The 14380-nt window shown below is 41.4% G+C and overlaps 1 protein-coding gene and 1 long non-coding RNA gene across 8 annotated transcripts in view; one reads left to right on the top strand and one right to left on the bottom strand.

Annotated features, from left to right (window-relative positions):
• Window positions 1-14380, top strand: part of LOC123352596 — a 95835-nt gene that overhangs the window by 15031 nt on the left and 66424 nt on the right. For all 4 annotated transcript variants that reach the window (XR_006574233.1, XR_006574236.1, XR_006574234.1 and 1 more), the window contains exon 2: window positions 5087-5208. This is a non-coding gene — a long non-coding RNA (uncharacterized LOC123352596). The remainder of the gene's footprint in view (window positions 1-5086; window positions 5209-14380) is intronic.
• Window positions 4128-14380, bottom strand: part of RALGPS1 (Ral GEF with PH domain and SH3 binding motif 1) — a 394703-nt gene continuing 384450 nt past the window's right edge. For all 4 annotated transcript variants that reach the window (XM_044992947.1, XM_044992948.1, XM_044992945.1 and 1 more), the window contains 5 exons: window positions 10866-10971; window positions 9236-9328; window positions 8923-9028; window positions 6662-6753; window positions 4128-6186 (listed from right to left, as the gene is read on the bottom strand). In XM_044992947.1, coding sequence (XP_044848882.1) covers window positions 6157-6186; window positions 6662-6753; window positions 8923-9028; window positions 9236-9328; window positions 10866-10971 — 427 coding nt within the window. In that variant the 3' untranslated portion in view covers window positions 4128-6156. The remainder of the gene's footprint in view (window positions 6187-6661; window positions 6754-8922; window positions 9029-9235; window positions 9329-10865; window positions 10972-14380) is intronic.

Here is a 14380-nt window from a genome sequence, read left to right as displayed (position 1 = left end):
TTGAATTTTAATCCTAACCGCCAAAGCACTTGCAACGCCTCCCAGCTTGGTATCATCCACAAACTTTATAAGTGTACTCTCTATGCCATTATCTAAATCATTGATGAAGATATTGAAAAGAACTGCACCCAGAACTGATCCCTGCAGGGACCCATTCAATATGTCCTACCAGCATGACTGAACTACTGATAACTACTTTCTGGGAATGGCTTTCCAACCAGTTATGCACCCACCTAATAGTAGCTCCATCTAGGTTGCATTTCCCTAGTTGTTTGTTGTTCCCTAGGTTGTGGGAGACAGTATCAAAGGCTTTACTAAAGTCAAGATATACCACGTCTACCGCTTTCTTCCCCCCCACCCCATCCACAAGGCTTGTTACCCTGCCAAAGTCATGGGCTTGTCTCTACTTCTGGGCACAGACAGATCTTAACAGGGGACAACAGAATTTTATCTGTTTATCTAAAGCCCTGATTGTAAGAAAAAAGAGAGAACTTCACATAAATTGGAAGTTTGGAAGGATTTTCCTGTTTCTTTCTCACATTTTGATCCCGTCACATCTGCTTTATAAATAACTAGTTTATGCAACTATAAAGTGTAGTGTCCAGCTAAGTTACTGTTTAATCACAAACAAAGCACAGTTTGATGTGCTTGAAGTGAGAAGTTCTAGTTCACTGTCACATGGTATTGTTAGCAATCTGACAAATTCACAACCAAATGCATTTGTTTGTTAAACATTTTTTTTACATTAAGGTATTTAATTAGTGAAACAATCATTATCAATGTAACAAGCTGAAATACAGCAACTTGATACAAGACTGAGGTAACAAAATACTTTGCCAAAAACCTAAAGACTCCCACATAAGGGTTAAAAGTTCAGTGGTTATTATGGGTGAGACAATTCACAAAAGTTATAGAAAGTCTGTACACAAATGGCATGCAGTGGGCTGCTGAAAAATACGGCCAAAAAATAGTGCAACAGTGTTCACAAGAAACTAATATAGAAATTGGTTTACATTGTAATGCAACAAATGGATTGTATATTGAAGACTTCTGTCGATGCCTTAATTGAGTGCTAATTGGACAAACATGCATTTTGGCACTAAATTACTTTAAAATTACACACACATAAATTAATAATAAATATTGCCTGAAATATATATCTAATATCTTCAATTCTGAAATTAGTCATCCTGAAAAATAGACTAAAAAGGCCTGTTTTTACTAAACAGCTTGTCTTACTGTGTGACTGATAAAACTTTACAAGGTTTATGATATCCTTTCATAGAGGTAATATTTTAATCAGTACCAATATGCAATGTCTATTATTTCAACAGGAGCTTTTAAATCACATTAAAGGTGTCAGATACTGAGACCCCCAAAATCAGTAATTATTAGAATTCATACTTTTTGTATTGAATTTAATTTAAAATGGATTAAGCTGATGCCATCCCTCTATTGTTCTATCATTCACATTCATTTTATGTTCTCAAATGCTACACAGCAATACCACAATTATTGTGATACGCTGCAAGAATTTTAAGATATTGCACAAGGCAAAACTACACAGTTGCCATGTTCAGCTCTGTTTTACATAGTATTATCTACCCTGCAACTGATGATCAGCTCAGGCATTCATTTTACCAATTCTTTAAAAACTTTCAAAATGCAAATTACTGACGGTCTCGAATAGCATTGTTTTGAGGGTTTTGTTCTCTCCACCCCCACACACAATTTCCATCCATGGCACTATGACAGACTCCTGGATATCAGATTCACTATTGTGTGTGTGTTCTCTCATTCATGCCACAAATAGTTCAGAGCATATCCTGGTTTCACGTTTGAATTCCTATCTTTGTAGGGGTTTGTTATACAGGTGAAGGGACCTGTAGATGTTTGGAACTTCTGTGCCATAGAATCATAGCAGATTAGGGTTGGAAGAGACCTCAGGAGGTCATCTAGTACAACCCCCTGCTCAAAGCAGGACCAACCCCAGCTAAATCATCCCAGCCAGGGCTTTGTAAACCTCTAAGGATGGAGATTCCACCACCTCCCTAGGTAACCCACTCCAGTGCTTCACCACCATCCTAGTGCAATAGTTTTTCATAATATCCAGCCTAGACCTCTCCCACTGCAACTTGAGACCATTGCTTCTTGTTCTGTCATCTGCCACTATTGAGAACAGCTGAGCTCCATCCTCTTTGGAACCCCCCTTCAGGTAGTTGAAGGCTGCTATCAAATCCTCCCGTCACTGCCAACTTCTAAAGGGCTTTTCTTGAGAAAGTTGATGTTTTCTAAGGATGAAAAACCTCCCTGCTATGAATGGAATAACACCTAAAATGTTCAACAAGGCTTTGAATTCTAGAAGCCCTCAAGATCTAAACAGGTTCCAGCTTTTGCCATTACTAGTTAATTGTGAGTGTCACCTTGGTCCACAGTCTCAGTAGCCACAACATCCATTACTTAATTTGAATTACCAAGCACAGTGGGGAAAAAAATGAAGTGACAATTAGCTGTTTCTCCCCTTTCGCATTACATCTAAAAATGGCTTGAGACATCTCCTTAGCCTCCTAATATGGATGTCAGGTCAATGACTGTTACATTTTTTAATTAATTTTATATTTAACAATGACCAAATTGTTCTCTTATTAATGGGGTAACTGAGCATTTGCAGGTTTCAGAGTAGCAGCCGTGTTAGTCTGTATCCGCAAAAAGAACAGGAGTACTTGTGGCACCTTAAAGACTAACAAATTTATTTTAGCATGAGCTTTCGGAAGTGAGCTGCAGCTCACGAAAACTCATGCTAAAATAAATTTGTTAGTCTTTAAGGTGCCACAAGTACTCCTGTTCTTTTTGAGCATTTGCAGAATGTTTTGCTGCAAGGATTTCAATAGGATTTGTGGAACAGGATCCCTGCACAGGGGAATCACCCACATCCCAATAGAGCAGAACAAGATAGATGTAGTTGTTATGGTCTCACTTGGGCATGATTAGTGTATAAAAGCACTATATAAGTACGTTTCAGAGCTTTTGCAGAACCACCGAAAATTAGCTGTGTTAAAAATTCTGTTCTGGCAAATGAGCATTTTAAACTTCGATGCTTGAGGCCACAATTTACCTGTACCTATACTGTCCTCTTCCTCCTAAACACTCATTTGGTTGGCAGTCTGGAAAATACAAGTACACTGTTAATTGTTGGCAATGCATTTATTAGAACCTCCTCGTTTTTAAAATTATGTCACAAGATCCTTTATAAATCTTTGCCGGCCAATGCCCATGATGGCAAAATGTATACTTATTTAAGAGAACAGTTTGGTTTTTTGATGTCACTTTTTTTTTTTTTTTTTGATCTGTCACCTTCCAAATTTATTGTACCAGGTGGGCCACTTTACATTCTTACCAGTAGTCCTGGAAGTTCCATTAGGACTTTATGATTATTAGGACTTTATGATCCATTAGGCAAAGTGGGAATTCAGGATGCCTGAATACATGTTATGTATGTGGAGGAAATGTTGTCTTTAAATACAATGCTGTTGCTTTTTCAATTGTATGTGGCATTGCATTCTAGCTCTGGCTTAAACACAGAAATCCAAGGACATTTTAGATACAGGCACCACTCCAGGGCTCCTGATTAACAGCGGCTCTCTTTTATAAGAATTCTGCATAAGGGGATGGCAAGTTAGATCTTCAGCCTTTACTCTTAGCATTTGAGGGTTTAGGTCAGACATATATCATTACAATAATGCCGTTTCAGATGTTTCAACCCTCTAGATGCTGCAGATAGATTAGATATGTGTACAGACACACACTACACATACATGCACCTATGAATTAATTTGAATGGCAGTCCAGAGAATACCTGCATCCTCAGAAATAGTCTAAATGTATAACTCACCTGTTACCACAACCATCCATGCATATCTCTGTCTGGGAGAATAATTCAGATGATTTCATTTTCAAATAGTTGGGCAACAGTAACATGCTCACACCTCAACGGCTAGAACAGGGCCTTATCCTCCCTGATTGAACTAACCTCGTTATCTCTAGCTTGCTTCTTGCTTGCATATATATATATATATATATATACATATACATATACATATACATATACATACACATATACACCTGCCCCTGGAAATTTCCACTACTTGCATCCGATGAATTCACCCACGAAAGCTCATGCTCCAAAACGTCTGTTAGTCTATAAGGTGCCACAGGATTCTTTGCTGCTTATGCTGATGACAGAATTTCACCAGCATCATCATCTTTAAAAATCCTCTGTGTCAGATCTAACTATTGAAAATTCCATTCTTGGATATACAGATGCTGTTATCAGGTCACTACTTCAACTAATTTTTGGATTGTTAAAAAAGCAAAAAGATAATTTTTGGCCAATCCACTATCCCACTGAAGATCTCTTGAACCACTAAAGAAGTCTGTTGTGAAATCTGTGTGAATTTTGATACTTGCTCTGTCTCTTCCCACAGGAATCAGTAGGAACTATTTTTCTTGTCACATACCAAGTTTCATTCTCAGGATTGTGACACAGACAGTTAAAAATCATTTTTATAGTAAACAGAAATTCAGCATTACAAGTAAGGTATTTTTGTAAGATAAACTAAAAAAAAAAAATCTGCCGCAAAATCAAGATTATGTGAGATCAGCAGAATATCCCAGTGACTGGGCACTTATTTAGATGTAGGACTCTGTTCATCCAAAATTATTTCTGGTCTTTCATGGTCTGCAAGCTTGTGGTCGAATCACAGGTCTCTCCCACCTATCTCACCATTTTGCCCCATTCTTGGGGAGCTGCAGAGTGAGGGTTTTAGATGCATTGGTCATCGCATTAGAAAGCCTAGCTGAAAGTGAGGTGGGAGCTTCATGCAATGATTCATCCTTGCTGGATGAAAGCCTGAACACTGACTAGCAGAGGGATGTGACTAAAATGTGAAGAATTCTGAAATCAAGGTGAGAATAGCAGAAAGCTCTGATCAGCAGGTAGTGCTACGGCACGCCTGGGAAAAGAGAGCTAGGTGGTTTCTCCTGGCAGAGAAGGGTCTCTTACATTCGGTTCATTTTCTCTTTCCAGGATACTGGCTTGGTGGCTCTTGATATGCCAATCAGTCCTGCCTAGATCTCACCTCCGTCATGATTTCAGAGGATCAGAGGCCTTCATGACAGAAGTACTAGTGGCATTATTCTGTCTACCAGGTGATGTGTGTGCACATGCAGGTGCTGAGTGGGATTGGGTCATCCACATGAGAGTGGAACAATGAGTGGAAAGTTTAGCCATTCTGAGGAGTCAGGAGGTGGCTGGGAAGATCCAAATATCTCCACGGAGCTAGGGATTTTAAATGAACAGCACCCATAGTGATGGGGGGGGGGGCAATTTATCCTTAGGAGTAACCCAAGACAAGCTGTAACACAAAGTGAATTTAAATAGCAATGGACCCTTCACTTGTCCTTTAAATTATATTTAGAAGTAGCACATTCAAATGAAAGAAATACTAAATTAAACTATTTATCTTGTGCCAAAATACACATTTCCCAAATAGCTCAAATGTGAACTGCAGAATTGTCCAGAGATTTAATTTGATACAAAATCTGAGGCAACCACATTGCCAAGCAACTCAGTGCACTTAGGTTATAAAAATGTTGTTCCACAATTTTCTATTCTAATTGACACTTTGCAGCAAGTTAACACTGTCAATCATTTTGTGCATTAGAAAGAATTGAAAACCCAACATGGGCTAAATTTTCTTCAGTCACATAAAGCAGCTTAACAATAAAAAGAACAGTTTAAAAAAGAATAGGCAGAAGATGTGATGCACAGTTTGTGGTCAAACATTAGTCCAGGGCAGTTTGTGACCACAAAGTTAAAGTCAAGGTTTCCAGGATCCTGCATCAGTCAGGACTCATCTTCAGTCTGTCGAAATTGTCTACTTATGTTCAGTGCATAAGACTATATCTGGTCCTAAGGACAACATTCACTTTCTGCTTTTAAAAGCTGTGTCAAAATCACTTTCAAGTTACATAGAAAAGTGCTGAAGTAATCTCATCTGGGGCAGCTGGCTCACATTAGGGAGCTCCTTCTCTTAAGGGAAAGATATTCCCATCCTACAGTTTGGCATTTGAAGTCACACCACATACTGATGCAAGTTATTCGAATGACATAAGGTTAGCAGGTACCTGGAAGAGAATGTAAATTAGTCAGCAATGTAAAGTTTCTGTGGAAAGGGGAAACTGAAGTATCAACCCATAGTAGTATTATTTCCATTTATTGTGAAGTGCCAACAATGCAATCAGTCCCTTAAACAGGCCCTGCGTGAGGCTGACTCTGCAAGCTAGTAGCAGGACATTGTACCATAACTTTGGAGAGGAAAAGCATGACACAGTAAGGGGGCACTGAGACTTATGGCTACAGCTGCACAAATTCACCATTACTAGATTTTTTGTGGGTATCCTAGAATTTGAAATCTTGCCTTTCACACCTGTTGCAAAACTTTGGTCAATATGCAAAAAGGGTTGCTACAAATATGCCCGGATGAGCTTGTTTGTGTATCCTTGAGTTGCCCAAACAGGCTAGAAAGCAGCATCCTCTATGTAGGGGTTTCCTGGAATGTAAGGGAGAAACTGGTTGGAAAAGACATGTTCATGGCCTTACCTGAGGCCTGTTGCTTTTGCATGCATCATCCAAATGCTTGTGCCACAATATTGCATGAAACCTTGACCCAGTCTGAAACTTGTAAATATTGCCTACAAAATTAAAAAAAAAATCAGGATCCCTCAGGTTTTGACAGACAGACACTTGGCTTTGCTACATTCTAATCTTTTAGTGTAGAAGCCAAGAGTGTAACGTAAATGGGAAAATTAATTTGGTCCTCAAAAACCCAAACTGCTCCTACCACACACAGCAGTCCCTGGCAGGAAGGATAGGCTATGAGGAATATGTGCCCAGCACCCCCCAGGTAGGGGGTAGAAGATAGTGTGCATATTCAATAGACCTGAGAGGAGCACACGGCAGTAAAAATAAACTGTCATAGAACCAAAGACAGTAAGACCAATCTGGGCATCCACTCCAACCTCCTTCATTTTATACTTTGCTTCATTCCCACTAGCGTTTATATACCTCACCCCTGAATCATTTTAATGGATACACTATTACTTGCAAATTTAGCTTTTTCAGCATCCGCTTGTTGGTCTCTTTCATTCCTCAGGTTAGCATTGTCCTTCCCTGAATTTTCTCTTGAAGTCAGACTTACATTTCATTCATTGTATTCTACAGGAGAGAGTTGCAGCATGTGCAGCTCATGTGCATCACTGCCTCTCATTAAAATAAAGAAAGACATTAAATGTTAGGAGAACAGGGGGGAGGAATAGCTCAGTGGTTTGAGCATTGGCCTGCTAAACCCAGGGTTGTGAGTTCAATCCTTGAGGGGGCCACTTAAGTATCTGAGGCAAAAATCAGTACTTGGCCCTGCTAGTGAAGGCAGGGGGCTGGACTTAATGAAAAGGTCCCTTCTAGTTTTAGGAGATAATAATTGGAGATATACCTATTATTTAACTTCAAAGTTTTCTGTAGAGACCCTCATGATGCACATTGATGCTAGGACCTTTTTGAACATTTGAAGTGTCTGCTGAGTGATGATGGTTAAAATCTAAGTAAATGGTTTTATAAATACTTTGATGTTTGAAGAAGCCTCATAAATCAGCGCTTAGAGTGAAGCTGACTATCTAGGGATTACAGAAGTCATATTTGAAGGACATAGTGACTTTGAGAGAGCCATTTGGAACAAAAAACCCCCATAGGGTACATTTACACTGGAATAAAAGATATGCAGCATATCCCGGGCAGGCCCAGGTCAGCTGACATGGCCTCTGGCTGCAAGGCTAAAACTTGCTGTGTAGATGTTCAGATTTGGGCTCAACCCTGGACCCTGGGACCCTCCAAGCCTGAGCCCCAACGTCTACACTGCAATTCAACAGCCCCATAGCAATGGGTGGTGAGTGGAGCCCCCCTTCGGGGAGGCTAGCCCTAGCCCTGCCCCTTTCACACACACCCCCATGGCTGGAGCCCCGAGACCATCCCCCCTCTGCCAGAGGATCCCCAAGACCACCCCCCTGTGGTGGGAGGAGCCCTGAGACACTCCCACCCAGAGGAGCCTCCAACCCCCTCCTCAGCTGGAGGAACCCTGAGCCAGCTGAAGCCCCGAGACCCTCCCTACACTGGTGGCTGGAGCTCCTAAACCGCCCCGCAGCTGAAGGAGCCCCAAGTTGGCCAAAGCCCCGATCCACTCCCCTCCACCTGCCTGGAGGAGCACCAGCTGGCTGAAGTCTTGAGCTCAGCTGGAGCCACACCACATCTCCCCTCCCCAGACCCCAAGGCACCACGAGAAAAGCATGCGTCTCTCTTCTCTGGAAGAAGCTTTTGCTATGCTCCATGCAGGTTCCTGGGAGACTGAGGAGGCAGTAGCACATGCTGCCTCCTCAGCTGCCGTGGAAACTGCAGGGGCATAATAAATCAAAATCTTCCCCCCCAAACCCTGCAATCGGGGGTCTGGTGCTGCCCATGCCCATAGCCCGAGCCCTGCAAGCCTGAGTCAGCTGAAATGGGCCAGCTGCAGGTGCTTAACTGCAGGGTAGACATACCTATAGCGAATAGGGAATGCAAGTGACCTCACACTAATACCAAGAGTTCCTACAAAACACACAAAATGCACCCTCCCCCAATCATTTGGCAAAATGCACTTAGGCCTCCTGCAGGACCCCACAAACATTGGCTTTTTGCAGATGCATGCATCTCCCACTGTACCCTATTTTGAAAATCTGGTTCCTTAACTTTCTGAGCATGTGATATTGTAAATAATATAAACTTAGCATATTAAATGCTGTTACCCCATTCCCCGAGTATAATGTAGCATCTACCTTTGTCAGGGTTATTTAGCTGAAAAATATCAGGATGTTCAGGATCATCAGGCAGTGCCACCATCCAGCCCACAACAGAGACTTTTTTACCAGCAGTAGATTTATACTAGAAGAGGCAGACAGATCAGTTACAATTAACAGTAGCATGATTAAATACTGAGTTGACTTCTAACAATGAAAACAGAGCAGACAAATGTACTAGCTGGGAGTGACCATATTCACTTTTCGAATGCACATTGCCAGTCCTGCTCATGAGGATGATACGTCTAAAGAATGGTTTGTTTTCTAGAACAATTTAATATACTTTGCTTACATGTTTTCTTTCTGTGCCTCTTAATGACTTTGCTCCAAAGTAGAGAAGAGTTGATCCTGAAAGTGTAACCCAATATCTAGTCCATGAGGAGAGCTGAATAAGAAAGAAGAAAATTGGTAAAAATATCAGTGTGTTAATTTCAGATATTCTGAAAATGAATTAACAACTAAGTATTAGAATTAGCTGTTTAAAGTGAGGAAGCTAATAGGAGGTAGGAGCTGGGGCCAGATTCTCAGCTGCTGTAAATCAGTATAGCTCCCTAGGCTCTGACTGCTGTCTATGAGAATGCAAAATACATCAAAGAAAATCCACATTATCCTAATGTCTCCTCTAGAAATCTCAGGGCTGTTCATTTCAGTGCAGAGCATTGTACTGCCCTCTGCTAGGCATATCTTATACCTGCCTCTGATGTTTGGTCAGCATAATTGATTAGCCAAAAATTCTGAAAAATGACTTATCAGAAAGTCAGAAAAAATTGTTTCAGGTCGAAAGAAATGTTTTGGTTTGATTTTAAGCATTTTTATCTGTTTTTTTAAGTAAAAACAAAGGAAATGAAGACCTAGATTCACAAGGAAATCCGGGCACCGTTCACAAAATTGAGGAGGAAGTTGTGGTCTTACTCATTCTCTCCTGTTGAAAGTGTTCCACTTTGTACAAATAATTAAATATTAATTGGCGCAAGGACTGGAACCTGGGTGACACCCCCCATTCCCCAATGAGTGCCCTAATCACTAGGCAATAGAGTCACTCTCACTCACTGTATTTATACAAAGTGGAACAGATTCAACAAAAGAGATTGATATCAGAGCCCACCCCAGAATAGCCAATAGGCTGGTCCTGCTCTGGATCAGGAACTTGAACCCTGGTCTCCCATATCAGAGTTCCCTAATTACTGGGCAACTGGTATAAGGGATGCACCACCAACCCCTCCTCTTTCTTCTCCACCACCCTTTTATGAATCTAGGCAAAAAAATTAAAACATCTTGTTCTGGGAATGTTGAAATAAATCATTTGGACATTTTCAATTTTTTTCTTCTATTAAAAAAATGTGGTGAAATTGATGCAAATTCACAAGATGTTTTGGTTGATCTGAATCTACAGTTTTTTGGTTAAATTAAGTTTCAGCCACATAGTTTTGCGCAGCTCTAATTACAAGGTTATTTCAACAGTTCTTCAAATCTCTTAAGATTAAACCATGAAGCTCCAAACAAAAAATTGTAAGAGGATCAAAGGTAAACCATGGGATTTCCATTGCATCATGGATCATACACAGCCCTCCCACTGATGTGAGGGGGATCTGAATGTGAGGAGAGGGACCCCACAGAAATGGATGCTCACAGGCCTTTACAGACGCTGATATTACATAGAGTTCCTCTTCTCATCCCACCTCTGTGGTGTCCCTTACAAGTACATGGGGGAAAGAAAAGATGCAGAGTGGATTCTGGGAGAGAAGGAAACATTTTGTGTCTTATGTTTTAACAGAAAGTGATTTTGTAGCAAAACATTGTTCTGTTTCCTGGAACAGAATTAACTGCCCTGCCCTGTTTGGCATTGTACTGCAATCTGAAGCTAACAATGCAAACAATAATAGCCATTATCAAATTAGGATCACAGTAAAGGTCCAACTTACTGTAGGCTTTCTGCCTTCCTTTAGTAACGTCTTCCTTCTTAAAGGCCCTTCCATGGTAATGACTCCTGTTGAACTCCCTAATGTGCAGCTCCAGGCTCCTGTTGGGCTGAAGCGACAAACACTATCACATTTAGGTGCACAGACAAACAGGAACAAATAATGCTCTTAATAAAAATTTATTCTTTATAGAAGTTTTCTGTGCAGTGGTTGCTATTGCATATATAGAATCATCAAAACTTGGCTCTGTAGCATGTATGTTTCAGATACCTAAACAAAATAACCAGGTTATCTGAAAAATTCTAGTAGATTTCAGGAAACAGGAGAAATCTAGTGCTACATGTTATACTGAGTTATGTTTGATTTACATAGTGGTAAGCCTAGAAATAATGACTTTTCATCCAGAAAACAGGACCCCTGGTAGTTCTTACTGTGCATAGTTTCTAATTACACACACATGCAACCTGCATATTTTTATATGACAGAAAGTGAAGAATAAATTATCCAATTGAAACTACAGGAGGAATATCTGATGGAAATAATGTATTTTCATAAATCAGAATTAAATCAGGCCACCGGGACATGCCCTCACTCTTGCAGAATGTACCAGGGCATCTTTAAGAACCCAAATAGCTAGTGCCTCTGTTTTAAGAAAAAATATTGGCCACATCAAAAATATTTTACCATAGCTGTAAAGCAGCAATGGTATCTGTGAACATTCGAAATGGATTAGTGACATGTTTGAAACCGTCTGAATTAAAAAAGCCAAACTGTATAGGAATAAGCATGTTAAAAATCTTTCTGCAGATGATTTGTCACTGGAAATTTTGACCACACTACATTCACAGTTCTACTCTGTGTAACTATTAAGCAAACTGAAAAAGCAGTGACCACTAAGACACACACTGCTGCCTTCTCCACATTGCAATCAATTGCCATTTATAATTAATGTTTGAATATGCTTATCACTTATTATTATGTAATGTGTTGACAGAGTTCTTGGTGCTTCAAAAAAACAATGAAAGACACTGTTCCCCCAAAGCTTACAGTCTATGATGGATTTGTATGTAGATTACACACAACTTATATATCTGCAGTCCATACCCAGATTTGCCAGTAACAACTACAAGATGATTTTTAACCTGAGACAGAAGATTTTGCTTTGTGATATCCCCAAAACCGGCAAATCATATGAATTTTCTCATCTATTTAAAAAAAGTTTATTAACATAAATAAACTTTCCATACAAGCATTAACAACTCCTATTCATAACCTGTATTTGCTACCTTTAAAAGTCCCATCTGTGTTTTGTAACTTCTTCTTATTTATGTATTTATTTTGTTCAGATTCCAGAAATGGTCATACATAATATAAAATCTACTTGAGCCTGACATAAGGCTGTCCATCTTTTTTTTTAATTGAAAGGATTTCCCATAATTTATTTCTCTTTGCCACTAATGATGGGGTATTTATCTTTTTCCAAAAATGAGCTATTACACAGCTGGATGCTAGCAGTAATTGTGTTATCAAGGAGCCCTACTCCAAGTTAGTAACCTCTTTTAAAATGTTACCTAATAGACTCACTATGGGTTTTGTGGGTGGCCTCGCTTTAGTTACCTTGAAAATTCTATTTGTTCTTTTATCCAGAAATACTATTATCTTAGGGCATTCACAGCATACATGCAGAAGGGTCCTTATTTCTCTCCATCCTCTCCATTATTTATATATATATCATTTCACTTAAATGGTATGAGGTACCACCGATAACATATTTTGTAGTAATCTTCCTTAATGGTTACCCAAATAGATGAGACTTGAAATTAGACGAAGGTTTATAACCATTAGAGAAGTGAAATTCTGGAACAGCCTTCCAAGGGGAGTAGTGGGGGCAAAAGACATATCTGGCTTTAAGACTAAGCTTAATAAATTTATGGAGGGGATGGTATGATGGGATAGCCTAATTTTGGCAATTAATTTGGCAACTGATCTTTGATTATCAGCAGGTACATATGCCCAGTGGTCTGTGATGGGATGTTAGATGGGGTGGGATCTGAGTTCCTACAGAGAATTCTTTCCTGGGTGCTGGCTGGTGAGTCTTGCCCACATGCTCAGGGTTTAACTGATTTCCATATTTGGGGTCGGGAAGGAATTTTCCTCCAGGGCAGATTGGCAGAGGCCCTGGAGGTTTTTCGCCTTCCTCTGCAGCATGGGGCACGGGTCACTTGCTGGAGAATTCTCTGCAGCTTGAGGTCTTCAAACCACAATTTGAGGAATTCAATAACTCAGACATAGGTTAAGGGTTTGTTACAGGAGTGGATGGGTGAGATTCTGTGGCCTACATTGTGCAGGAGGTCAGACTAGATCAGGGATGGGCAAACTATGGCCCGCGGGCCGGATCCGGCCCTTCAGGGCTTTGGATCCGGCCCGCGGGATTACCCCTGGTGGTGCTGCGGGCCCGGCGCTGCTCTCAGAAGCAGCCCCCGGGCCGGGAGGCAAAGGGCTCCATGTGCGCACGCAGAGCCCTCTGCCCCGTCCCCCCCCCCCGGGGCTGCAGCACTTCCTGGAGTGGCGTGGGGACAGGGCAGGCATGCAGGGAGCCTGCCCTGGCCCTGGTGTGCGCCACTGCCACCCCGGAGCCACTTTAGGTAAGCGGCACCGGGCTGGAGCTCAAACCCCTCCTGCCCCCCGCCCAACTTCCTGCCCTAAGCCCTCTGCCTGTACCTCGCACCCCTCCTGCACCCAACTCCCTGCCCTGAGCCCCTTTCTGCACTCCTGTGCATTCCAACCACCTGCCCTGAGCTCCCTGCTGCACCCTGCACCCCAACTCCCTGCCCTGAGCCCCATCCTGCACTCCGTACCCCTCCTGTACCCCAACCCCCTTCCCTGAGCCCCCTCTTACACTCTGCACCCCTTCTCTGCCCCAATCCCTTGTCCTGAGCCCCTTCCTCCACATCCCGCACTCCATCCGCCCTGCCCCGGCCCTGCATACAATTTCCTCACCCAGATGTGGCCCTCGCCCCAAAAAGTTTGCCCACCCCTGGACTAGATGATCAAAATGGTCCCTTCTGACCTTAAAGTCTGAGTCTATGAGATTTTGGCCTTCCTCCATATATTTTCCCATTGCCCCAAAATGACATTTGGGGGGAGGGATAGCTCAGTGGTTTGAGATCAGCCTGCTAAACCCAGGGTTCTGAGTTCAATCCTTGAGGGGGCCATTTAGGGATTGGGGCAAAAATCTGTCTGGGGATTGGTCCTGCTTTGAGCAGGGGGTTGGACTAGATGACCTCCTGAGGTCCCTTCCATCTATGATTCTATGACATCTGTTTTTAGATTATTTTCCTATTTATCTTTTAGATCCATCAGTAAATTATATCATAAAAAAAAGATCAAGCCCTTGGAGGTGGCCTTTACCATAATTAATATTTCTAGCCTTCTTAATGGTCACCTGCAACTTGGGCTTCCTACATGGGATTTGATATAATGCTTTAGAGGCAAATAAACCAACATCAGTATGTTAA

The sequence above is a fragment of the Mauremys mutica genome, chromosome 18 (genome assembly GCF_020497125.1).
Source record: "Mauremys mutica isolate MM-2020 ecotype Southern chromosome 18, ASM2049712v1, whole genome shotgun sequence".
Lineage (NCBI taxonomy): Eukaryota > Metazoa > Chordata > Testudines > Geoemydidae > Mauremys > Mauremys mutica.
Note: the sequence above shows the minus strand (reverse complement) of the source record. Positions and strands in the feature narration are given on the sequence as shown.